The 25,335-nt window shown below is 45.5% G+C and overlaps 1 protein-coding gene and 1 pseudogene across 2 annotated transcripts in view; both read right to left on the bottom strand.

Moving 5' to 3' along the window:
* Positions 1-25,335, bottom strand: part of VWA5A (von Willebrand factor A domain containing 5A) — a 163,308-nt gene that overhangs the window by 125,854 nt on the left and 12,119 nt on the right. For both annotated transcript variants that reach the window (XM_073553120.1, XM_073553121.1), the window contains exon 2: positions 8,996-9,069. In XM_073553120.1, coding sequence (XP_073409221.1) covers positions 8,996-9,056 — 61 coding nt within the window. In that variant the 5' untranslated portion in view covers positions 9,057-9,069. The remainder of the gene's footprint in view (positions 1-8,995; positions 9,070-25,335) is intronic.
* LOC141056354 (protein archease pseudogene) lies at positions 12,448-13,069 on the bottom strand (annotated as a pseudogene).

Here is a 25,335-nt window from a genome sequence, read left to right as displayed (position 1 = left end):
AACTGTTATGGGTAAGGTGTTGTTTACATGATTATGGAATAAAGAGCATAGTGCTTAAGTTACTCTACAGCAGTCTATATCGATAACCAAACAGAAGTAAAATCCTAGCAGCATGTAGATACTCAGTGCTCACAACAGGTACATTACCTCAAGGAGTTAATGTCACAAGACTACAGTGAAATCACAGGACAGAGCCCTACGCCGTTTCGCTCACACTTCTTCTGGGGGAGGGGATTAAAGACATACAGTTAGGTCCATATATATTTGGACAGAGACAACATTTTTCTAATTTTGGTTCTAGACATTACCACAATGAATTTTAAACAAAACAATTCAGATGCAGTTGAACTTCAAGCTTTCAGCTTTCATTTGAGGGTATCCACATTAAAATTGGATGAAGGGTTTAGGAGTTTCGGCTCCTTAACATGTGCCACCCTGTTTTTAAAGGGACCAAAAGTAATTGGACAGATTAAATAATTGTAAATAAAATGTTCTGTTATGATTGGGTCACCGAGGAGGAAAGCAGGCACAGGCTAAGCCACAGAAAACCAGAGAGGTTGGTAACTAAGCGGATTGCAGACCCCTGATCCTATCCACACAACTAGCAGTAGCCGTGGAGCGTACCTACGATGATTTTAGACGCCTCTACACAGCCGGAGAACGAAATAAGCATAAAGCAAGAAAGGGGAAATCTAAACTGCCCCAGAGCAGACCCCAAAGGAATAGATAGCCCCCAAACATATATTGTCGGTGAGACAAGATGAAAACACAAACGCAGGTAGGAAAATAGGCTGAGCAAACGATGGTGCCCAAACTAACTAGACAGGACAGGAAAGGAAAGACAATGTCTGCAATCACGCAAAGAACCCTGCAAAAAATGCCCAACACATCTGATAGAAAAAATACTGAAGTCACTAGACTTCGCCCACTATATCAGCACTCTGGTATATTCTGAAAACAGAGCAAAAAGAGGCCAATCTAATAAGGGACAAAAACCAACAGGCACAAACAGTAACATAAGGATGGAAATTCAGCACAGCCCCAGCCAGGGCTGGCTGACCACACAAAACTGAAATAGACAGAACCAAATCAAATGTGAACAATAGCAAAAAAACACTTAGCTTGAGCATGCAGGGACTGAGCTGGAAACTAAGATCTCAGGAGGAAGGAAAAAATCACCAGCAGGGATAGAGGGAGTCGGCTGTCTTAAATCCAATCAGAAACTCCAGATGTCCAATCATCCTCCTCATTATCAGGTGGCAGACCTCTGTTAATTATATCAGCTCCATTACCTCCTGTAACCACCAGAGGGAGCCCGGAAAGTTCACTAGTAACCAGAGGTAGGCCAAAAAGTGAATTCACAACAATGTTCATTTCTGGTACTTGGTTGAAAACCCTTTGTTGGCAATGACTGCCTGAGGTCTTGAACTCATGGACATCACCAGACACTGTGTTTCCTCCTTTTTGATGCTCTGCCAGGCCTTCACTGCGGTGGTTTTCTGCTGCTGTTTGTTTGTGGGCCTTTCTGTCTGAAGTTTAGTCTTTAACAAGTGAAATGCATGCTCAATTGGGTTGAGATCAGGTGACTGACTTGGCCATTCAAGAATATTCCACTTCTTTGCTTTAATAAACTCCTGGGTTGCTTTGGCTTTATGTTTTGGGTCATTGTTCATCTGTAGTATGAAACGACGACCAATCAGTTTGGCTGCATTTGGCTGGATCTGAGCACACAGTATGGCTCTGAATACCTCAGAATTCATTCGGCTGCTTCTGTCCTGTGTCACATCATCAATAAACACTAGTGACCCAGTGCCACTGGCAGCCATGCATGCCCAAGCCATCACACTGCCTCCGCCGTGTTTTACAGATGATGCGGTATGCTTTGGATCATGAGCTGTACCACGCCTTCGCCATACTTTTCTCTTTCCATCATTCTGGTAGAGGTTGATCTTGGTTTCATCTGTCCAAAAAATGTTCTTCCAGAACTGTGCTGGCTTTTTTAGATGTTTTTTAGCAAAGTCCAGTCTAGCCTTTTTATTATTGATGCTTATGAGTGGCTTGCACCGTGCAGTGAACCCTCTGTATTTACTTTCATGCAGTCTTCTCTTTATGGTAGATTTGGATATTGATACGCCTACCTCCTGGAGAGTGTTGTTCACTTGGTTGGCTGTTGTGAAGGGGTTTCTCTTCACCATGGAGATTATTCTGTGATCATCTACCACTGTTGTCTTCCGTGCGCGCCCAGGTCTTTTTGCATTGATGAGCCCACCAGTGCTTTCTTTCTTTCTCAGGATGTACCAAACTGTAGATTTTTCCACTCCTAATGTTGTAGCAATTTCTCGGATAGGTTTTTTCTGTTTTTGCAGCTTAGGCTAGTTTCACACTTGCTTTTTTTTGCAGCGCGTTTTTCCCGCAAAAAAACGCATTGAAAAAACGCATACAAAAGCATACAACTGCTGCGTTTTTTTCAAGTATTTTTATGAGCATGCATGAAAAAAACGCAGCGTTTATGCGTTTGTATGCGTTTTTAGTGCGTTTTTACCGCGTTTGCGGTTTTTTCCAACATTAGGTGGCCCCTCACACTAACCCTAACCATGACTTTACTAACCCTAACCCTGACCCTAACCCTGACCCTGACCCTAACCCTTAACCAAATCATACTTAACCCTAACCCAAACCCTAAACCCTAACTAACCCTGACCCTAACCCTGACCCTAACCCTGACCCTTAACAAAACCATACTTAACCCTAACCCTGACCCTAACCCTGACCCTAACCCTGACCCTAACCCTTAACCAAACCATACTTAACCCTAATCCTGACCCTAACCATGACCCTAACCCTTAACAAAACCATACTTAACCCTAACCCTGACCCTAACCCTGACCCTAACCCTGACCCTAACCCTAACCCTTAACCAAACCATACTTAACCCTAACCCTGACCCTAACCCTGACCCTAACCCTTAACCAAACCATACTTAACCCTAACCCTGACCCAAACCCTAACCCTGACCCTAACCCTAACCCTAAACCCCCTTAACTAACCCTAACTCTAACCCAAACCCCTAAATTCCATGGTTAAAAAAAAAAACGCATATGCAAAAAAACGCATACATGAGCATGCCAGTGCGCACATATGCGCATCCATAGGCTATAATGGCCATTTTTAGCGCAAAACGTGCGCATATGTGCGCATGCGCTTTTTTGCAGGGCCAAAAAATGCAACATGCTGCGTCTGGAAAATACAAACGCACACCCCAAAAAAACGCAGCGCATGAAAATCGCATACATGCGCTTACAAGCGCGCAGGTATGCGCACCCATGTTAAATATAGGGGAAAAAACGCATGCGCACATATGCGTTTTTTTCCAGCGCTAAAAAACGCAAATGTGAAACCAGCCTTAAGGATGGCTTGTTTCACCTGCATGGATAGCTCCTTCCTTCACAGCAAAACCTTCCAAATGCAAGCACCACACCTCAAATCAACTCCAGGCCTTTTATCTGCTTAATTGAGATTGACATAACGAAGGCATTGCCCACATCTGTCCATGAAATACCCTTGCATTCAATTGTCCAATTACTTTTGGTCCCTTTAAAAACAGGGTGGCACATGTTAAGGAGCTGAAACTCCTAAACCCTTCATCCAATTTTAATGTGGATACTCTCAAATGAAAGCTGAAAGTCTGAACTTCAACTGCATCTGAATTGTTTTGTTTAAAATTCATTGTGGTAATGTCTAGAACCAAAATTAGAAAAATGTTGTCGCTGTCCAAATATATATGGACCTAACTGTACTGTTTATAACATTTTCATTTTTGTGGCTTTTTTTTGTAATATTATATCCCTTATAATTGAGGGATCAATATCTATTTTTCTCTCATTTATCAATGTTTATTTATCTCTTAGGCCGTGGTCACACTAGCGATTAAAACGGTCGACTGCAATGCGATAAAAAATGTTATTCTATGGGGCAGCTCACATCATGTGATTTTTTATCGCATCCGATCCTCGGACCGAGACAATCGCAGCATGTTGCGATTGTCACCGATTTTCGGATCGGATTCCCCAATGCAAGTCTATGGATGCGATAAAAAAACGCATGGAAAACGCACCAAAACGTGTGACTTGCGATTAAATCGCACAACTTCTCCAGGTCTACAGGATAGGGCATCAGGCATTGGCATTGGATGTCAATTTGATGCTTAGGTGCGATTAAAATTGGTTCCTTGCCGGAAAATGGGATGACAGACGGATATCTGGCCAAGAATTCTTTGTGCGATTTCGTACCGTTAAAATGGGACCGATTTTTTAATGGTTGTGTGTGACTCCAGCCTTATACTCATATCTGTTCTACTTTAATTTGGAAAAAAATATTACCATGTGTTTTGGAACTCGTACACTTTGTCCTTTTTGAACTCAATGCACTTTTCCTTAACATGTTCTACATTGTTATGGAGTCTTGAACTTCAATAAAATGGAATCAACTGTGCGCATGCGCATTGGATCTGTGTGCTGGTGTTTACCTCCAGTTACCGTGTGGGTCGTGCATTGACACTTCACAGGAAGTGCACCCTGTGACCTGTGCGCATGGTCCATACGCCTCAAGATTGACGGCACACATCTCAGGGCGCATGCGCAGAGTGGTCACAACTTCATTTGAGACGTCTGGCTTGGGTAACATACACTGCTCAAAAAAATAAAGGGAACACTAAAATACCGCATCCTAGATATCTCTGAATGAATTATTCCAGTTGCAAATTTTTATTAATTGCATAGCAGTATGTGTTCAGAACAATAAAACATAACAATTATCATTGTAAATCAAAATGAACATCTCATGGAGGTCTGGATTTGGAATGATACTCAAAATCAAAGTGGAAAATCAAATTACAGGCTGATCCAACTTCAGTGGAAATGCCTCATGAAAAGGAAAAGATGCTCAGTATTGTGTGTGGCCTCCCGGTGCCTGTATGACCTCCCTACTGTACAACGTCTGGGCATACTTCTGATGAGGCGGCTGATGGTCTCCTGTGGGATCTCCTCCCAGACCTGGACTAAAGAATCCGCCAACTTCTGGACAGTCTGTGGTGCAATGTGACGTTGGTGGATGGAGCGAGACAAGATGTCCCAAATGTGCTCAATCGGATTCAGGTCTGGTGAACAGGCGGGCCAGTCCATAGCTTCAATGCCTTCATCTTGCAGGAACTGCTGACACTCCAGCCACATGAGGTCTGGCATTGTCCTGCATTAGGAGCTCCCAGGGCCAACCGCACGACCATAAGGTCTCACAAGGGGTCTGAGGATCTCATCTCGGTACCTAACGGCAGTCAGGCTACCTCTGGCGAGCACACTGAGGGCTGTGAGGCCCTCTAAAAATGCCACCCCACACCATTACTGACCCACTGCCAAACCGGTTATGCTGAAGGATGTTGCAGGCAGCAGATCACTCTCCATGGCGTCTCCAGACTCTGTCATGTCTGTCACATGTGCTCAGTGTGAACCTGCTTTCATTTGTGAAGAGCACAGGGCGCCAATGGCGAATTTGCCAATCCTGGTGTTCTGTGGCAAATGCCAAGCGTCCTGCACGGTGTTGGGCTGTGAGCACAACCCCCATCTGTGGACGTCGGGCCCTCAGACGATCCTCATGGAGTCAGTTTCTAACCGTTTGTGCAGACACATGCACATTTGTGGCCTGCTGGAGGTAATTTTGCAGTGCTCTGGCAGTGCTCCTCCTGTTCCTCCTTGCACAAAGGCGCAGGTAGCGGTCCTGCTGCTGGGTTGTTGCCCTCCTACTGCCCCCTCCACATCTCCTGGTGTCCTGGCCTGTCTCCTGGTAGCGCTTCCAGCCTCTGGACACTACGCTGACAGAAACAGCAAACCTTCTTGCCACAGCTCGCATTGATGTGCCATCCTGGATGAGCTGCATTACCTGAGCCACTTGTGTGGGTTGTAGAGTCCGTCTCATGCTACCACGAGTGTGAAAGCACTACCAACATTCAAAAGTGACCAAACCATCAGCCAGAAAGCATTGGTACTGAGATGTGGTCTGTGGTCCCCACCTGCAGAACCACTTCTTTATTGATAGTGTCTTGATAATTGCCAATAATTTCCATCTGTTGTCTATTCCATTTGCACAACAGCATGTGAAATTGATTGTCAATCAGTGTTGCTTCCTAAGTGGACAGTTTGATTTCACAGAAGTTTGATTTACTTGGAGTTATATTCTGTTGTTTAAATGTTCCCTTTATTTTTTTGAGCAGTGTATATACAGTGCCTACAAGTAGTATTCAACCCCCTGCAGATTTAGCAGGTTTGATAAGATGCAAATAAGTTAGAGCCTTCAAACTTCACACAAGAGCAGGATTTATTAACAGATGCATAAATCTTACAAACCAAAAAGTTATGTTGCTCAGTTAAATTTTAATAAATTTTAAACATAAAAGTGTGGGTCAATTATTATTCAACCCCTAGGTTTAATATTTTGTGGAATAGCCCTTGTTTGCAATTACAGCTAATAATCGTTTTTTATAAGACCTGATCAGGCCGGCACAGGTCTCTGGAGTTATCTTGGCCCACTCCTCCATGCAGATCTTCTCCAAGTTATCTAGGTTCTTTGGGTGTCTCATGTGGACTTTAATCTTGAGCTCCTTCCACAAGTTTTCAATTGGGTTAAGGTCAGGAGACTGACTAGGCCACTCCAACACCTTGATTTTTTGCCTCTTGAACCAGGCCTTGGTTTTCTTGGCTGTGTGCTTTGGGTCGTTGTCTTGTTGGAAGATGAAATGACGACCCATCTTAAGATCCTTGATGGAGGAGCGGAGGTTCTTGGCCAAAATCTCCAGGTAGGCCGTGCTATCCATCTTCCCATGGATGCGGACCAGATGGCCAGGCCCCTTGGCTGAGAAACAGCCCCACAGCATGATGCTGCCACCACCATGCTTGACTGTAGGGATGGTATTCTTGGGGTCGTATGCAGTGCCATCCAGTCTCCAAACGTCACGTGTGTGGTTGGCACCAAAGATCTCGATCTTGGTCTCATCAGACCAGAGAACCTTGAACCAGTCTGTCTCAGAGTCCTCCAAGTGATCATGAGCAAACTGTAGACAAGCCTTGACATAACGCTTTGAAAGTAAAGGTACCTTACGGGCTCGTCTGGAACGGAGACCATTGCGGTGGAGTACGTTACTTATGGTATTGACTGAAACCAATGTCCCTACTGCCATGAGATCTTCCCGGAGCTCCTTCCTTGTTGTCCTTGGGTTAGCCTTGACTCTTTGGACAAGCCTGGCCTCGGCACGGGAGGAAACTTTCAAAGGCTGTCCAGGCCGTGGAAGGCTAACAGTAGTTCCATAAGCCTTCCACTTCCGGATGATGCTCCCAACAGTGGAGACAGGTAGGCCCAACTCCTTGGAAAGGGTTTTGTACCCCTTGCCAGCCTTGTGACCCTCCACGATCTTGTCTCTGATGGCCTTGGAATGCTCCTTTGTCTTTCCCATGTTGACCATGTATGAGTGCTGTTCACAAGTTTGGGGAGGGTCTTAAATAGTCAGAAAAGGCTGGAAAAAGAGATAATTAATCCAAACATGTGAAGCTCATTGTTCTTTGTGCCTGGAATACTTCTTAATACTTTAGGGGAACCAAACAGAATTCTGGTGGTTTGAGGGGTTGAATAATAAATGACCCTCTGAATAAACTTTTCACAATTTAAAAAAAAATTAAACAAAGAAATAACATTCTTTTTTGCTGCATTGCATTTCACACTTCCAGGCTGATCTACAGTCCAAATGTCACAATGCCAAGTTAATTCCGAATGTGTAAACCTGCTAAATCTGCAGGGGGTTGAATACTACTTGTAGGCACTGTACATACAGCATTTACTTGCGAATTAGCTCCATCACCTGAAGAAGGTACTATAGCGAAACGTGTATTGGGCTAGAAAGGTGCACGTTGGGGCACATGGGTAATGTACTTTTTTCTTACATGCACGATCTGCATTTGCCATAGATATTATTGCTGTCTGTTCATACTATGCTTTTGCTTCTTGGATCCATATGATCTAAGTACTTGATTCTATACAATGATTTTCAAATGTATTTTTGTGCCGCATGTCATGTGATGGTCACAACCTGCAATATTTTTGACTCTGCTTATTTGACTGGTGTTGAACACACATTGACATACATTTTTGATAGCGATGAGAGATATTCACATATCTTTTATATATATGTATGTTCCATTTTGGTTTTATGATCATCCACCTATAATATATTGTTTATACTCCGTGTGCCCCCTTTTTGTGTTTCCCTTCATTTTGAGCTCATGTTGTTAACCTCTATTGATCCTTACATGTAGAAAACATTTTCCTCACACGCTAGCGCTATGGAGCATGGTGCCTCTTGATAATGTTTGTGATTGTTTATTCAATAAAAAACATAGTTTTTAACGATTTTTTGGACAGTTTCTGACTCATTTGGACTCTTGTAAGATATATTATGTTGAGTCTTCATCGCTAACTCTCTCATATTATAGTCCTGAAATCCTTTTCTTCTGTAATTACGGAAGGTAGCAGCTGAGCGAGACTGCACTGCGCATGATCGGCCAGGAGAAACTGGATCTCCAGCAGGACGGATCCAATGGTTACTGTAGGTAAATAGAGCCTGGAGGGGCATCCTTTGGGGGCTGATATGTGGATACATATATTTATACTGCATGGATACACCTAAATAAAATGGGAATGGTTGGTGATATCAACTTCCTGTTTGTGGCATATTAGTATATGGGAGGGGGAAAACTTTTCAAGATGGGTGGTGACCATGGTGGCCATTTTGAAGTCGGCCATTTTGGATTCTTTATAAATGGCCCACCCTGTAGTAAAATCTTGACGTTAAACGCATTGCAGCTATTTTAAGGCATGAAGTTCATCAATAAGAGAAAATTTGGGGGTCACATACTGTGCAATTTTTTTTGCAGTCAAAAATAAAAAAAAGTCTCACCGGGTTCTTTGGACTCAATCACGATAAGACCGCAACCGCAACATGGAGTTAGCAACGGCATCTTTCCGCTTGTTCTATAGGGAGAAAAGACACAACAGTAGTCAGGAAGTCTCTGCAGAATATCTGTGCTTCATCAGTTCACTATCTCTGACCTCCATGATATTTATAGAGAAAAGTTTTGCGTTGTGCTCAGTGATTATCGTAAGTGCAGCACAGCCAAAGAGAAAAAAACACAAATATTCATGACAATGTGCACTAAAACTTTTTTTTATTTTGTTTTATTTATTGATTGCCTTAGGAGAAGACACATTCTCCAAACCCTGGTGCAGACGGTAGTTACCGTACATAAAAAAAATTCTGCAAGTGAGAGAATAGATTTTTGAAATTTTTTTTTAAAGAGCTGGCTTCTCATCTATCGGAAAACAATGTGATCGGCAGCCAAAATCCGACATGCGCAATTGACCTCTTTCCCGACCATCAGTTGGACAGCACCACAGTACACATTAGACTGTAGGCCAAATCCGTCTATATCGAGGGTTTCAGCTGACATTTGTCTAATGTGCATGGGGACATTAAGTGGCACGAGACACCTAGTCTTCTAGTGATAATCTCATGCTGATAAAATTATGATTATATTGAAACAACAACAAGCAGACCAGGAAGTGACATCGCTGGAATCAGGGTCTCTGTCCCTACAGGATTCTGCATTCAGATTACATAGCAAAACCTGCTGATTTCCTTTTAATGCAACGTTTAAGAAACTAATGGAATCTAGAACAGTACAGTTGTGCTCAAAAGTTTACATACCCTGGCAGAATTTTTGTTTTCTTGGCCTTTTTCCAGAGAATATGAATGATAACACCAAAACTTTTTCTCCACTCATGGTTAGTGGTTGGATGAAGTCATTTATTGTCAAACTACTGTGTTTTCTCTTTTTAAATCATAATGACAACCCAAAACATCCAAATGACCCTGATCAAAAGTTCACATACCCTTGTGATTTTGGTCAGATAACATGCACAGAAGTTGACACAAATGGGATTGACTGCCTACTAAAGGTAACATCCTCACCTGTGACCTGTTTGCTTGTAGTCAGTGTGTGTGCATAAAAGCTGAGTGAGTTTCAGGGATCCAGACAGACTCTTGCATCTTTCATCCAGCCACTGATGTTTTTGGATTGTGAATCATGGGGAAAGCAAAAGAATTGTCAGCGGATCTATGAGAAAAGGTAGTTGAACTGTATAAAACAGGAAAGGGATGCAAAAAGATATCCAAGGAATTGATAATGCCAGTCAGCAGCGTTCAAACTGTGATTAACAAATGGAAAATCAGGGGCGCTGTTAAAACAAAACCACGGTCAGGTAGACCAACAAAAAGGTCATCTACAACTGCAAGGAAAATAGTTTGGGATGCAAAGAAAAAACCCACAAATACACTCGCAACATCAGCTGAAATACCGGACTCTCTGAAAACTAGCAGTGTGGCTGTTTCAAGATGCACAATAAGGAGGCACTTGAGGAAAAATGGGCTGCATTGTCGTGTCGCCAGAAGAAAGCCATTACTGCCCAAATGCCACAAACTATCTCACCTACAATACACAAAACAGCACAGAGGCAAGCCACAAAACTTTTGGAACAAGGTAATTTGGAGTAATGAGACCAAAATTGAAGTTTTTGGCCACAATTATAAACATTACATTTGGAGAGAGGTCAACAAGGCCTATGATGAAAGGAACACCATCCCTACTGTAAAGCACGGAGGTGGATCCCTAATGTTTTGGGCATGTGTGAGCTACAAAGGCACAGGAAACTTGCTCAAAGCTGAAGGAAAGATGAATGCAGCACGTAATCAGCAAATACTGGAGGCAAATTTGCAATCATTAGCCTAGAAGCTGCGCATGAGCCACACATGGACGTTCCAACATGACAACGATCCAAAACACAAGGTCAAGTCAACCTGTCATTTGCTACAGCAGAACAAAGTGAAGGATCTGGAGTGGCCATCTCAGTCTTCTGACCTCGATATCATTGAGTCACTCTGGGGAGATCTCAAGTGCGCAGTTCATGCTAGACAGCCCAGGAATTTACAGGAAGGCTTTTTGCCAAGTAGAATGGGAAGCTTTACCATCTGAGAAAATAAAGAACCTCATCTACAACTACCACAAAAGACTTCAAGCTGTCATTGATGTTAGAGGGGTGAATACACGGTATTACGAAATGGGTTATGTGAACTTTTGATCAGGGTCTTTTGGATGTTTTGGGTTGTCATTATGATTTAAAAAGAGAAAACACAGTAGTTTGACAAAGAAATGGCTTCACCCAACCACTAACCATGAGTGGAGAAAAAGGTTTAGTGTTATCATCCATATTCTCTGAAAAAGGCCAAGAAAGCAAAAATTCTGCAGGGGTATGTAAACTTTTGAGCACCAATGTATCTGAGGTTTAGGCAGGGAATATGTTAGGGTCCTGGATAAGTCACATGGTTTCTTATAACAATGACTTCACATGATCTTTTACTGTAAGGCCACATTCACACATTCAGTATTTGGTCACCATTTTACATCAGTATTTGTAAGTCAAAACCAGGAGTGGGTGACAGAAGTGGTGACGTGTTTCTATTATACTTTTCCTGATTAAGCCAAAACCAGGAGTGGAACACTCAGAGGAAACGTATAATAGAAACACGTCACCACTTCTCAATTTTTGACCCACTCCTTGTTTTGACCTAAAAATACTGATAAAAAAACTGACCAAATACTGAATGTGTGAACATGGCCATAACAAGGCTAAGTGCAGAGAATCAGGTCAATTATGCAAATGACAATGTGCTCACACAATTTTCTTGGATGAGAAGCTGGAGAGAAAAAATCTCCATTCTGTCACTGCGTGGAAATCAGACTGCACTTAGGCCGGTTTCACACTAGCGCTTTTTCAGCGCGCGCACGGCCGGGGGTAGCTCCGCCCCCGATCCGGCTCTCTGCCCGGCGTGCCCGCCCCTTCCTTGTAGCGCCGCCTCCTAGCGGACAGCGGCGCCTGCGATCGGCGCACCCTATCTTTAGCATAGGGTGCGCCGATCGTGCGCAGGCCGTGCGCTAGTTGCGCTTTGACCTGCGCTGCGTACTTTTGACGGTGCGCCGTGCGCGCCAAAATCAAACTTTTCGGATTTTGGCGCGCACGGCGCACCGTCAAAAGTGCGCAGCGCAGGTCAAAGCGCAACTAGCGCACGGCCTGCGCACGATCGGCGCACCCTATGCTAAAGATAGGGTGCGCCGATCGCAGGCGCCGCTGTCCGCTAGGAGGCGGCGCTACAAGGAAGGGGCGGGCACGCCGGGCAGAGAGCCGGATCGGGGGCGGAGCTACCCCCGGCCGTGCGCGCGCTGAAAAAGCGCTAGTGTGAAACCAGCCTTAGATGTCATCCGAGAGCAGTCCGATGTTTTCGACAGACTCATTGTTTTTCAATAAAATCTTTTCAGAGAGGAGTAAGAATAATTCTAGCAAACTTCAAATGTCAATTATGACAAAAACCTCGGGCTTCTCTCCTTTATGGATCTGCATAGCTGAATATGTAATGGCTTTCACTTCTGTGCCCTGTGGGTGTTTGGTTAAACTAAATTCTTCTCCCCACCCTATAGAACAGATTTTAAAATTCATTCTGTCTATGTGTAATACTTTCACCTCCCGAGGTATGAAGTACTGATCAGCGCTGAACTTATACAGCCACTCGTCCAGGAAGTTATACAGCAAAGAAAGCATATCATTGTCTTCATCCTGCACCTCCACTGTGTCTATAGGCTCTACAGTCTCTATATCCATCATGTAACCAAACATCGCCATCGCACACTGTTCAAAGGCTTCCTCCAGTGTATCCCCCCATGCATGGAGCTGCACGTCCGCGGTGTGGTCCAAATACTCATGCTTCTTCACCACAGCCGGGTACTTGGCTTTCACTGCAGTCTGCTCCTCCGTCACTGTGTAGTAGCGCTCGTCCATTACCTCACACCGCTCACTTCCGGGTGACTGCCGCTTCCCGTCACGTGACTGGGATCTGGGAGCAGTCAGACTTGGTCCGCTCATTGTTTTGCATGGCTGAGTGCGATTCGAATATCACCTCAAACTCAGGCATGCAGCCATTTTCTTCCTCGGACAGTCTTTGTTCGAGGAAAAAAAAAAATCGGACATGTGCCCCATAGTATAACATTGGTCCAAGTGCGATCCAATGTTTTGTTGGAAAGCATCTGGCCCGAAAATACGCTTGTCTGGACCTGTCCCTGGGCCTCTTTCACACGTTCGTGTTTAAACACGTGCGTCAAAAACCAGTACGGGTATTTTCCATCAGTGTGTCCATTTTTACCATCCGTGTTTCTCCAGTATGGATAAAGAAAGAAATTACAAAGCTTATCCTATAATTATATTACACATGGACTGTACACTGATGCTATCTGTGTGCCATATGTGTTTCTCACAGACCCATAGACTTGCATTGGCCTTTGTCATCCTTACTGCCGGAACAAAATGGACATGTCTCCGTGTGTGCGGCGCGGAGACACGGTCACTGTAAAAACATGTGCATGTGCATAGGTCATAATGGATTCATGTGATCAAAAATGAACACCACACATACTGGAAACACGCACATGTAAAGGAGGCCTTAGGCCATGGTCAGTATTTTACCTCAGTATTTTACCTCAGTATTTGTAAGCCAAAATCAGGAGAGGAACAATCAGAGGAAAAGTATAATAGAAACCCGGCACCACTTCTGGATTTATCACCCGCTCCTGGTTTTGGCTACAAATACTGAGGTAAAATACTGACCAAATACTGAATGTGTGCACATGGCCTTAGACAGAGAAGGATAGCGTGAAGACCCATGATCACACATTGTACAATCATGTCAGCCATGTGTCTCCTGGATGTGCGCTATAAGGTGGTGAACTACAAATACTCCAGAAAACAGGAGGACGCCGGGCACTGGTAGCATTCATTTATGTAGGAATACACAGGCACATCAAGCCTCATGCTTCTTCTATGAAGACACAATTCTTACGCAGCAAACACGGTTATATCCCGTGAGGTGGTGGCTCCCAGGTAAGACTCTGGGGCGGTAATTTAGTAAGTGCAGCACTTCCTCAGCTCCGATTATCTGCATGTAGTGTGTGCACAACCCTTGTCCACATCTGTCTACAGCCGAGTCCCTGGTTCCTCACAGAGGGGAGCTATGGCCGTTCCATGTGCTACTTCAGCTTCTCCAGCCTGTGGCTGCAGAGAAGGAGGAGGTCAGGGTGTATATTGTATATCCTCAGCTCTGCGCCATCGCACACTTGTGTCTGCTCCTGACAGGAACACCTCACCCACTGTCTCCTCCCATGTACGGTGGCAGGCGTCCATGTAAAGAGTTGATATGAGTTTCAGCTTTAGTTTCTTTCCAGATGTTTCCTGACTCTCACCAGACCACTATTTAAGCACCAATCCGGTGTTTTTTGTTTTTATTCACCGCTGAAATGATGTCACCAATGTGCCTTCCCTGCCACTAGTCATATACTTACCAAGTCGCCGTCGTCTTCTGCACGCTGTGACCGGCCGGATCTCTCCAGTGTTTGCTGGGAGAGCCAATGGTCACATCTCAATGTAAGTCTATGAGAACCAGAACGAGGCGTCATAGACTAAGGCCACGTTCACACGCTCAGTATTCGGTGAGTTTTTTACCTCAGTATTTGTAAGCCAAATCCAGGAGTGGGTGAAAAATACAGAAATGGTGACGGGTTTCTATTATGCTTTTCCTCTGGTTGTTGCACTCCTGGTTTTGGTTTACAAATACTGAGGTAAAAAACTCACCAAATACTCAATATGGCCTAAGGCCTCATTCACACCTCAGCTTTTCACGTATCAGTGCTATACCTATGACAGTATGACAGTCTATGTGGTTCACATGTCCTTGATTGTTTTACGGATTGGGTGATCTGTGCAAAATTGCAGAGACATGTCTGATTTTTATAAAATAGCCAATGCAAGTCTTGAGGTTCATGAAAAAACAATTGGACAACACTTGGATGCCATCCGAGCGCTGTCTGTTTTTCACGCACATACGTAGGAGAAGATGGGAAACCTCTTTTGTCAGTGAAAAAAACTGATGACACAGATGAAAACAGCTGATGAAATTCCTTCCTTTTTCTCATACATCAAAAAAAGCTGAAATCAGAATGGGGCCTGGAAAAGCCACATTGACGTAAAAATCAGAAAACTACCTAAACCACAAAAGACAACTTGAAAAAAAGGCGAAAGTTGTTTGTTGAATTTGTTGCAGTTCAAAAAAATCACTTATATTGCATAATGGGTAAGGTTTCGCCTTATGGAGAGCTATATGCCTGACATGCGAGTGTAAGGAGACTTATAGGCCATGAAAATTAAATATGCAAATTGCCTCATCAGAGGAGAAGAGGGCTTGAACTCTAGCGTCCCATATTGGAATTAGCAATCCTAATAGTTAATATCGACCCTTTAACGGGCCTTGCCCCATTAGGATAAAAGCCAAACCAGAATCTCAATTTGCAGACACGTGTTTTCTGGTGTTGCCCCTCCACAGTGAGAGACGTTACTGCTTAGACCCCAGTCAGAGGCCTCTCATACAGCCAAATCAGAACTCTTGCTTTGCACTGACGAGGGGCAATGGCCTGAAACATGTGACGGCAAATTGAGATTCTGGATTATCTTCTATCTTAAGTCATACGGCAAGGGTCAATGCTGAGTTTGAGGATTGCTACTTCCAACAGATGGTGCTAGAGTTCAACCCTTGGCCTCTCTGAAGAGACAATTTGCATTTTTAATTGAGATGTATTCACTCCAAAAAAAATGGTGGAAATGCAATGATTGATCGGACCCTTAGAATTGAATTCTCTTCCACTTTTTGTGCTTTTCTCAGAAGAGAGAGCTCGTCTTCAACCCCTAAGCGCACATATGTCAAGCCCATCGAGTGAGTATATTTGGCCTGCAACACCGGGCGGGTCCCCTGAGTATATTTGGCCTGAAATGCAGGGTGGGTCCACCTTCCAACATCGCACTTTCAACTATATCGGCATCTTAAATACCGATACAGATGAAGGCAATGATGGAGTAGGGAGCGTCAGCTGGTACTCCCTCTTTCATCATTCCCCCTCTGTATCTGACGACTCAGTGCAGTGGGAGCGATGATGGTATTGCAACAAATCCGCTGTACCGAGGTATACAGAGGATCTGAAGAGACCAGAACAGCAGGGCGGGAACCGGAAGGGGTATTATTTTTAGAATGGGGTGAATTATACTATTTGGAGCACTATGTGGTGCCCATTAAATGACAAGGAGCATTATGTGGGGCCATTATACTGTATGGAGCACTATGTAGGCACTCTATAATGTATGAAGCAGCATATAGGTCACATTACACTGCATGGAGCACTATGTTGGGCTATTATACTGTACTGTATGGAGCACTATGTTGGGCTATTATACTGTATGGAGCACTATGTGGGGTCATTATACTGTGGAACACTATTTGGGGCCATTAGATTGTATGGAGCACTATGTGGGGCTATTATACGGCGCACTATGTAGGTTTATTGTACTGTATGGAGCACTATGTAAGTCTATTGTACTGTATGGAGCACTATGTGGGGCTATAATACTGTATGGACACTATGTGGGGCTATTATACTGTATGACCACCATGTAGGGCTATTACACTATATGAAACCCTATGTGGGGTCATTATATTGTATGGAGCACTATGTGGGGCTATTATACTGTATGGAGCACTATGTGGGGCTTTTATACTGTATGGAGCACTATGTGGGGCTATTATACTGTATGGAGCACTATGTGGGGCCATTATACTGTATACTGTAGAGAATTTTGTGGGGCCATTACACTCTATGGAATGCAATGTAGGGCCACGTTACACTGTATGGAGGCCTATATGAAGCCAATTATACTGTATGGAGCACTTTTTGTGACCATTATACTGTGTGGAGCACTTTTCGTGACCATTATACTGTATGGAGCACTTTTCGTGACCATTATACTGTGTGGAGCACTTTTCGTGACCATTATACTGTGTGGAGCACTTTTCGTGACCATTATACTGTGTGGAGCACTTTTCGTGACCATTATACTGTGTGGAGCACTTTTCGTGACCATTATACTGTGTGGAGCACTTTTTGTGACCATTATACTGTGTGGAGCACTTTTTGTGACCATTATACTATGTGGAGCACTTTTTGTGACCATTATACTGTATGGAGCACTTTTTGTGACCATTATACTGTGTGGAGCACTTTTTGTGACCATTATACTGTATGGAGCACTTTTTGTGACCATTATACTGTGTGGAGCACTTTTTGTGACCATTATACCGTGTGGAGCAATTTATGTGACCATTATACCGTGTGGAGCACTTTTTGTGACCATTATACTATGTGGAGCACTTTTTGTGACCATTATACTGTATGGAAAACTTTTTGTGACCATTATACTGTGTGGAGCACTTTTTGTGACCATTATACTGTGTGGAGCACTTTTTGTGACCATTATACTGTATGGAGCACTTTTTGTGACCATTATACTGTGTGGAGCACTTTTTGTGACCATTATACTGTGTGGAGCAATTTATGTGACCATTATACTGTGTGGAGCACTTTTTGTGACCATTATACTATGTGGAGCACTTTTTGTGACCATTATACTGTATGGAAAACTTTTTGTGACCATTATACTGTGTGGAGCACTTTTTGTGACCATTATACTGTGTGGAGCACTTTTTGTGACCATTATACTATGTGGAGCACTTTTTGTGACCATTATACTGTATGGAAAACTTTTTGTGACCATTATACTGTGTGGAGCACTTTTTGTGACCATTATACTGTGTGGAGCACTTTTTGTGACCATTATACTGTGTGGAGCACTTTTTGTGACCATTATACTGTGTGGAGCACTTTTTGAGACCATTATACTGTATAGAGCAATTTATGTGACCATTATACTGTATAGAGCAATTTATGTGACCATTGCACTGTATGGAGCACTTTTTGTGACCATTATACTGTACGGAGCATTATGTGGAGTCATACTGTATGGAGCATTTTTTGCGGCCATTATACTGTATGGAGCACTTTTTGTGACCATTATACTGTATGGAGCACTATGTGGAGTCATACTGTGTGGAGCATTTTTTGCGGCCATTATACTGTATGGAGCGCTGTGTGGGGATTACAGTTGGAGAATCCTACAGTGATGCGGTCACCATTCTTTGTTGGGGGGATTGAAGGGGAGAGTGGTACAGTAGGGTCATCATACCTTGCCTGTGGAGGGTATTGTGGAGGATTCACTGTGGGGATATCATACTGTGTTTCTGGGCACTTTTGTTGGCATCATACTTTATGATCGGTATTATTCATGTTTTTTTATCCTTTGCTATTACATATTTAAATTAGGCCATTGGGCCATATGCTTTTTACTGCTCCTGCATAACTTATAATTAGTGTTGAGCGATACCGTTCGATACCCAAAAATATCGTATCGGATGGTATCGCCCGATACGAAAAAAATATCGGGTATCGCCGATTCCGATACCGGAAGTCCCATTCAAGTCAATGGGACTTCCGGTATCGGAATTAAAAAAAGCCCTTTATTTCCTTGTTGGCCAATTCTACATAATTGAAAACAAATAAGAATCATGTAGAATGTATTGTGGGAGGTGGAGGAGACATTAAAAGCATAGTGGTTTATTCAAATCACATGGCATAGCATTAATTCCAATTTTTTTTTTCCAATATGTTCAGAGTTAAAAAGATATTGACTATGTTAACCTTTTTTATATTTTGTCAGATATGTACTGTATGTTTCACAACTTCCATGCTCTTCACCTTCTTTTGTACTTCTCCCACACTTTCTCCTTCATGATCCGCAGCAGTAGCATTTTTTTCATCAACTTTTTCTTCACCTTATTCATCTTCTTCTTCATCTTCTTCCCATTAATTTTTTTTCCATTCTTCATATTCTTCTTATTCAGCTATTATTAATTTTAATATGCTATTTCTTCATCTTCTTCCTATTCTTCTTTGTCTTCATTTTCTTATGGTGACAGGCATTCCTGTAGTACTCATCTATAAAAGTTATAAGATTACACCTTACGTTCTGCCTGTCACAAAAGATTTACAACAGGATTTGTCTGCGTTCAGTTTGGCCTGCAGCAGCAGGCATTTTCCAGGGGCACCACGAGGAGGAACGGACTCACCCCCATTTACTGCTTAGTCTTCTTCTGCTTATAATTTTGATTTCTTCTATGCTGATTTTTAGTCTTATGCTTAATGTTCTTCTGCTTTCGCTTCTTCTGCTTCTTGTTCTTCTGTCTTTTGTTCTGTATCTTGGTGGTTGTCTTCATGTTCTTTGTCCTCTTGGTCTTATTATTTAGGGTCATATTTCTGGTCTTCTTTGGTGTGGTCTTCAGGGTCGTCATCATCAGGGTCGTCGTCATGGAGATCAATAAGGATTACCAAAGACAATTTCAAAAAGCTTGATCTTGGAAATGTAGCAGAAGGTACAAGAAGGCTGAGAAACTGGCGAGAACCAGCAGACAGTGCTGGCACCCGGATGGGTAGCAGAAGGAACAAGAGCCAATGGCACTACCGAGGACCAACTGACGGTGCTGGACCACGGTTACTAAACAGAAGGTACCTGTGTTAAAAAGCACTACCAAGGACCAGCTGACGGTGCTGGACCTCGGATACCGAGATGGAGGCACCTAGGCCAAAGGCTGTGGCGAGAACCAGCAGACAGTGCTGGCACCCGGATGGGTAGCAGAAGGAACAAGAGCCAATGGCACTACCGAGGACCAACTGACGGTGCTGGACCACGGTTACTAAGCAGAAGGTACCTGTGCTAAAAAGCACTACCAAGGACCAGCTGACGGTGCTGGACCTCGGATACCGAGATGGAGGCACCTAGGCCAAAGGCTGTGGTGAGAAACAGCAGACAGTGCTGGCACCCGGATGGGTAGCAGAAGGAACAAGAGCCAATGGCACTACCGATGACCAACTGACGGTGCTGGACCACGGTTACTAGGCAGAAGGTACCTGTGCTAAAAAGCACTACCAAGGACCAGCTGACGGTGCTGGACTTCGGATACCGAGATGGAGGCACCTAGGCCAAAGGCTATGGTGAGAACCAGCAGACAGTGCTGGAACCAGGGTGGGTAGCAGAAGGTACCCATTCAAAGCAAAGTAGCCAGGCCGCAAGCCGACCGCAGTTACCGAAACCCACAGTCCTACAGGGGGTCCATGTCCCATTGGCACTACGGATCCAGCCTTCAGTGCCAGTTCCCGCAGCCCACATAGGAGTCACCTAAACTGCAGGCACCGTAGAGTCGGCTAACCCGGCCGCAAGACGACAGGACAACGGATTGGTGGCATAGTGACCTTGACACTACCCGGAAACAGCAGGCGTGCTGAACACAGGCTGGGCAACAGGGAGTACCCGTGCCAAAGACACTGCCGAGAACCAGCTGACGGTGCTGGAACCCAGATGGGTAGCAAAAGCTACAAGAGCCAATGGCACTACCGAGGAACAGCTGACGGTGCTGGACCACGGTTACTAGGCAGAAGGTACCTGTGCTAAAAAGCACTACCAAGGACCAGCTGACGGTGCTGGACTTCGGATACCGAGATGGAGGCACCTAGGCCAAAGGCTCTGGCGAGAACCAGCAGACAGTGCTGGAACCCGGGTGGGTAGCAGAAGGTACCCATTCAAAGCAAAGTAGCCAGGCCGCAAGCCGGCCGCAGTTACCGAAACCCACAGTCCTACAGGGGGTCCATGTCCCATTGGCACTACGGATCCAGCCTTCAGTGCCAGTTCCCGCAGCCCACATAGGAGTCACCTAAACTGCAGGCACCGTAGAGTCGGCTAACCCGGCCGCAAGACGACAGGACAACGGATTGGTGGCATAGTGACCTTGACACTACCCGGAAACAGCAGGCGTGCTGAAAACAGGCTGGGCAACAGGGAGTACCCGTGCCAAAGACACTGCCGAGCACCAACTGGCGTTGTTGGAGCCCAGGGACAATCATGGTGTAGGCCGAGGCCTACTTGGTGGTAGTTTTAGATTGTTTGTAGGCTACAACAGACTGTCAACGTGCTCCAATTAGGCATCTGTCTCCACTCTGTTTCCAGGATTTCACGTGACCACCAACACCGCCAGTTTATGCGTACAGTAGCCGTCTGCCCAATCAACACGTGTTCCTGGTGTTCTGTAATGTCAGCAGATCCCCTGATGTTTGTCTGCCAATGTCTCCTGCTCTGTCCACATTCCCACCACTTGCAGTGGGAAGGTGGACAGCGCAGGAGACAGTGCCGGACACACATTGGGGGATCAGCTCACGTTACAGAACACCAGGAACACAGGAACAAGTGTGGAATGCGTGGACGGCAACTGTGAGCAGGAACTGGCGGTGTTGGAGGTCAGGGGAAATACTAGAGAGTGTGGAGACAGAGGCCAAATCAGAGAATGTTTAAATCTGAAGTAGTTACAATTTGGAGGCAGCAGCAGTTTGCCCTCCACACAGCAGGGGATCAGCTGACGTTACCGACCCCCACTTTCACATGAACGAGTGTGTTTTTCTGTGTGGACAGCACTTCCGAGCAACAACTGACGATGTTGGAGCCCAGGGATAGTCATTTTGTAGGCTGAGGCCTACTTGGAGGCAATTTAAGATCAGACGTTGTTTGAATTTGGAGGCAGCAGCAGTTTGCCCTCCACACAGCAGGGGATCAGCTGACGTTACTGACCCCCACTTTCACATGAACAAGTGTGTTTTTCTGTGTGGACAGCACTTCCGAGCACCAACTAGCGTTGTTGGAGCCCAGGGACAATCAGGGTGCAGGCCGAGGCCTACTAGGAGCCAGGTGTAAAGCTGTGGTATTTTGAATTTGGAGGCAGCAGCAGTTTGCCCTCCACACAGCAGGGGATCAGCTGACGTTACCGAACCCCACTTTCACATGAACGAGTGTGTTTTTCTGTATGGACAGCACTTCCGAGCACAAACTAGCATTGTTGGAACCCAGGGACAATCAGGGTGCAGGCCGAGGCCTACTAGGAGCCAGGTGTAAAGCTGAGGTATTTTGACTTTGGAGGGAGCAGGACACTTTGCCCTCCACACAGCAGGGGATCAGCCGACGTTACCGACCCCCACTTTCACATGAACAAGTGTGTTTTTCTGTGTGGACAGCACTTCCGAGCAACAACTGACGATGTTGGAGCCCAGGGATAGTCATTTTGTAGGCTGAGGCCAACTTGGAGGCAGTTTAAGATAAGACGTTGTTTGAATTTGGAGGCAGCAGCAGTTTGCCGTACACACAGCAGGGGATCAGCTGACGTTACCGAACCCCACTTACACATGAGCGAGTGTTTTGTCTGTGTGGACAGCACTTCTGGGCACCAACTGGCGGTGTCGGAGCCCAGGGAAAATCAGGTAGTAGGCCGAGGCCTACCTGGTGGCAGTTTGCGATTGTTTCTAGACTACTACTGTCAACGTACTCCAATTAGGCCTCTGTCTTCACTCTGTTTCGAGTATTTCCTCTGGCTTCCAACCACGCCAGTTGCTGCTCTGAAATGCCGTCTGCACAACCCACACTTGTTCCTGTGTTACTGGGGTTCTGTAACACCAGCTTCTCCCTTGAGGTGAGTCAGGCAATGTCTCCTGCTCTGTCCACATTTCCACTACAAGTAGTGGGAATGTAGACAAAGCAGGAGACATTGCCGTGCTCACCTCTGGAGATGAGCAGATGTTACAGGACCCAGGTAACACAGGAACAAGTGTGGATTGTGCTGACGGCACTTGAGAGCAGAAACAGGCGGTGTTGTAGGCCGGAGAAAATACTCAAAACAGAGTGGAGACAGAGGGCAAATCAGAGAACATATTAAATCAGAGGTAGTCAGAAGTTGTAGACAGCAGGAGAGTTTGCCATACACACAGCAGGGGATCAGCTGACGTTACCGAACCCCACTTACACATGAGCAAGTGTTTTGTCTGTGCGCACAGCACTTCTGAGCACCAACTGGCGGTGTCGGAGCCCAGGGAAAATCAGGTAGTAGGCCGAGGCCTACTTGGAGCCAGGTGTAAATCTGAGGTTGTTTGACTGTGGAGGGAGCAGGACACTTTGCCATACACACAGCAGGGGATCAGCTGACGTTACCGAACCCCACTTACACATGAGCGAGTGTTTTGTCTGTGCGGACAGCACTTCTGAGCAACAACGGGCGTTGCTGTAGCTCAGGAAATAAAGTTCAGGTTATAGAAACATGAACACAACAGGAGACCTGGATCCTGTTGCCAGCCAATTATTTATTCTGGAAGAGGACTGGCAAATTCAGGTGAGATCCAGGCCTTGTTCATTTTCACAAAAGTAAACCGGTCAACATTATCGGCGGATAGTCGCGTGCGACGGTCTGTTACCACACCACCTGCAGCACTAAAGACACGTTCCGATAATACACTGGCAGCAGGGCAAGCCAGCACCTCCAATGCATACTGGCTAAGCTCTGGCCATGTATCCAGCTTAGAGACCCAATACTTGAACGGGGAAGAGCCGTCTGGGAGAACACTAACAGGGCACGACAAGTAGTCTGTCACCATCTGACGGAAACGTTGCCTCCTGCTGACTGGAGCCGTCTGTGATGGTGTAGCCGTTTGTGGCGGTCCCACAAAACTTTTCCACATTTGGGCCATACTGGCCTTGCCTTGTCCTGCGGCACTGCCTCTGCTACCTCCTTGTGCAGAGCTTCCTCCACTGCCTCTACCCACATGGCTGCTTTGAAAAGCACTACCAGCAACACTTGCGGGGGGAATGGAGAACATGATGGCCTGCACAAGTGTTTCTTGGTACTCCCGCATTTTTCGCTCCCGGTTCAACTGTGGTATGAGGCTTTGTAAGTTGTCCCGGTAGCGAGGATCTAGGAGGGTGTACACCCAATAATCAGCCGTGTGGAGAATGTTGGCGATGCGGCGGTCATTTAACAAGCACTGCAGCATGAAATCAACCATGTGCTGCAGACTGCCAACTGGACCGGAAACGCTGTCCCCAGCTTGAGGCAGCATCTCTGCCTGCTCAGCATCACCCCACCCTCGCTGTACACACTGACTACTAGAGCCTTGTGTACCTCCCTCCTCTGGAGAGATGTGTTCCTCCTCCTCCATTGACTCCTCGTCATCCTCCTCACTAAGTGTCCACTGCCTGGGCCTTTGTGTGGAAGCACATTTCGCAGACTTGCCAGAAACAGATAGCATTTCTGACTGCTCATCCTCGACCTCTTCAAAAACCTCCTCACTTAGTGCTTGTAAGGTTTTTTGAAGCAGACAGATGAGGGGGACAGTCATGCTGATTAGTGCATCATCTGCACTGGCCATCCGCGTGGAGTCATCGAAGGCACGCAAAACTTGGCAGATGTCCCTCATAGTGGCCCACTCAGTGGTGGTGAAGTGTGTCCGGCGCACAGTGCGACTTGTTTGCGCCTGATGCAGCTGGTACTCCATTACTGCTGCCTGCTGCTCACACAACCGCTCCAACATATGTAACGTTGAATTCCACCTGGTGGGGAGGTCACATATGATGCGATGTTCTGCCAGGCGGAATCGTCGTTGCAGAGATGCAATGCGCGATCTTGCCATGCTGGAACGCCGCAAGTGAGCACACTCTAGGCGAACCTTGTGCAGCAGTGCATCAAGATCCGGATAGTCCCTCAGAAAGCTCTGCACGACCAAATTGAGCACGTGTGCCAGACATGGTATGTGAGTGAGGTTGCCTAGGCCCAGAGCTGCCACTAGATTTCGGCCATTGTCACTCACTACCAAACCTGGCTGAAGATTCGCTGGCACAAACCACACATCGCTCTCCTGCTTGATGGCATTCCAGAGCTCCTGTGCTGTGTGGCTCCGATTCCCCAAAGAAATTAATTTAAGGACGGCCTGTTGACGTTTGGCCACACCTGTGCTCATATCTGGCCTAACAGGCTCACGCAGTGCTGATTCCGAGGAACTAGAGTAGGAGGAGGACTCAATATGTACAGACTGCATTCCTGCAATCCTTGGAGTTGGCAGAATACGTACAGAGCCACTCTCCAGATCTGTACCCGGCTCCGCAACATTGACCCAATGGGCAGTGAGGGAAAGGTATCGTCCCTGTCCATGGCTACTGGTCCACGCATCGGTGGTCAGGTGGACCTTGCTACTGACGGCATTTAGTAGCGCATTTTTAATTTTTCCCTCCACATGCTTTTGCAGGGCAGGGACGGCTTGCCTGCTGAAATAAAAGCGGCTGGGC

Source organism: Dendrobates tinctorius, unplaced genomic scaffold (genome assembly GCF_039654945.1).
Source record: "Dendrobates tinctorius isolate UK_male_01 unplaced genomic scaffold, ASM3965494v1 ptg000197l, whole genome shotgun sequence".
NCBI classification, from domain to species: Eukaryota; Metazoa; Chordata; class Amphibia; order Anura; family Dendrobatidae; genus Dendrobates; species Dendrobates tinctorius.
This window is presented reverse-complemented; position numbering and strand designations above follow the sequence as displayed.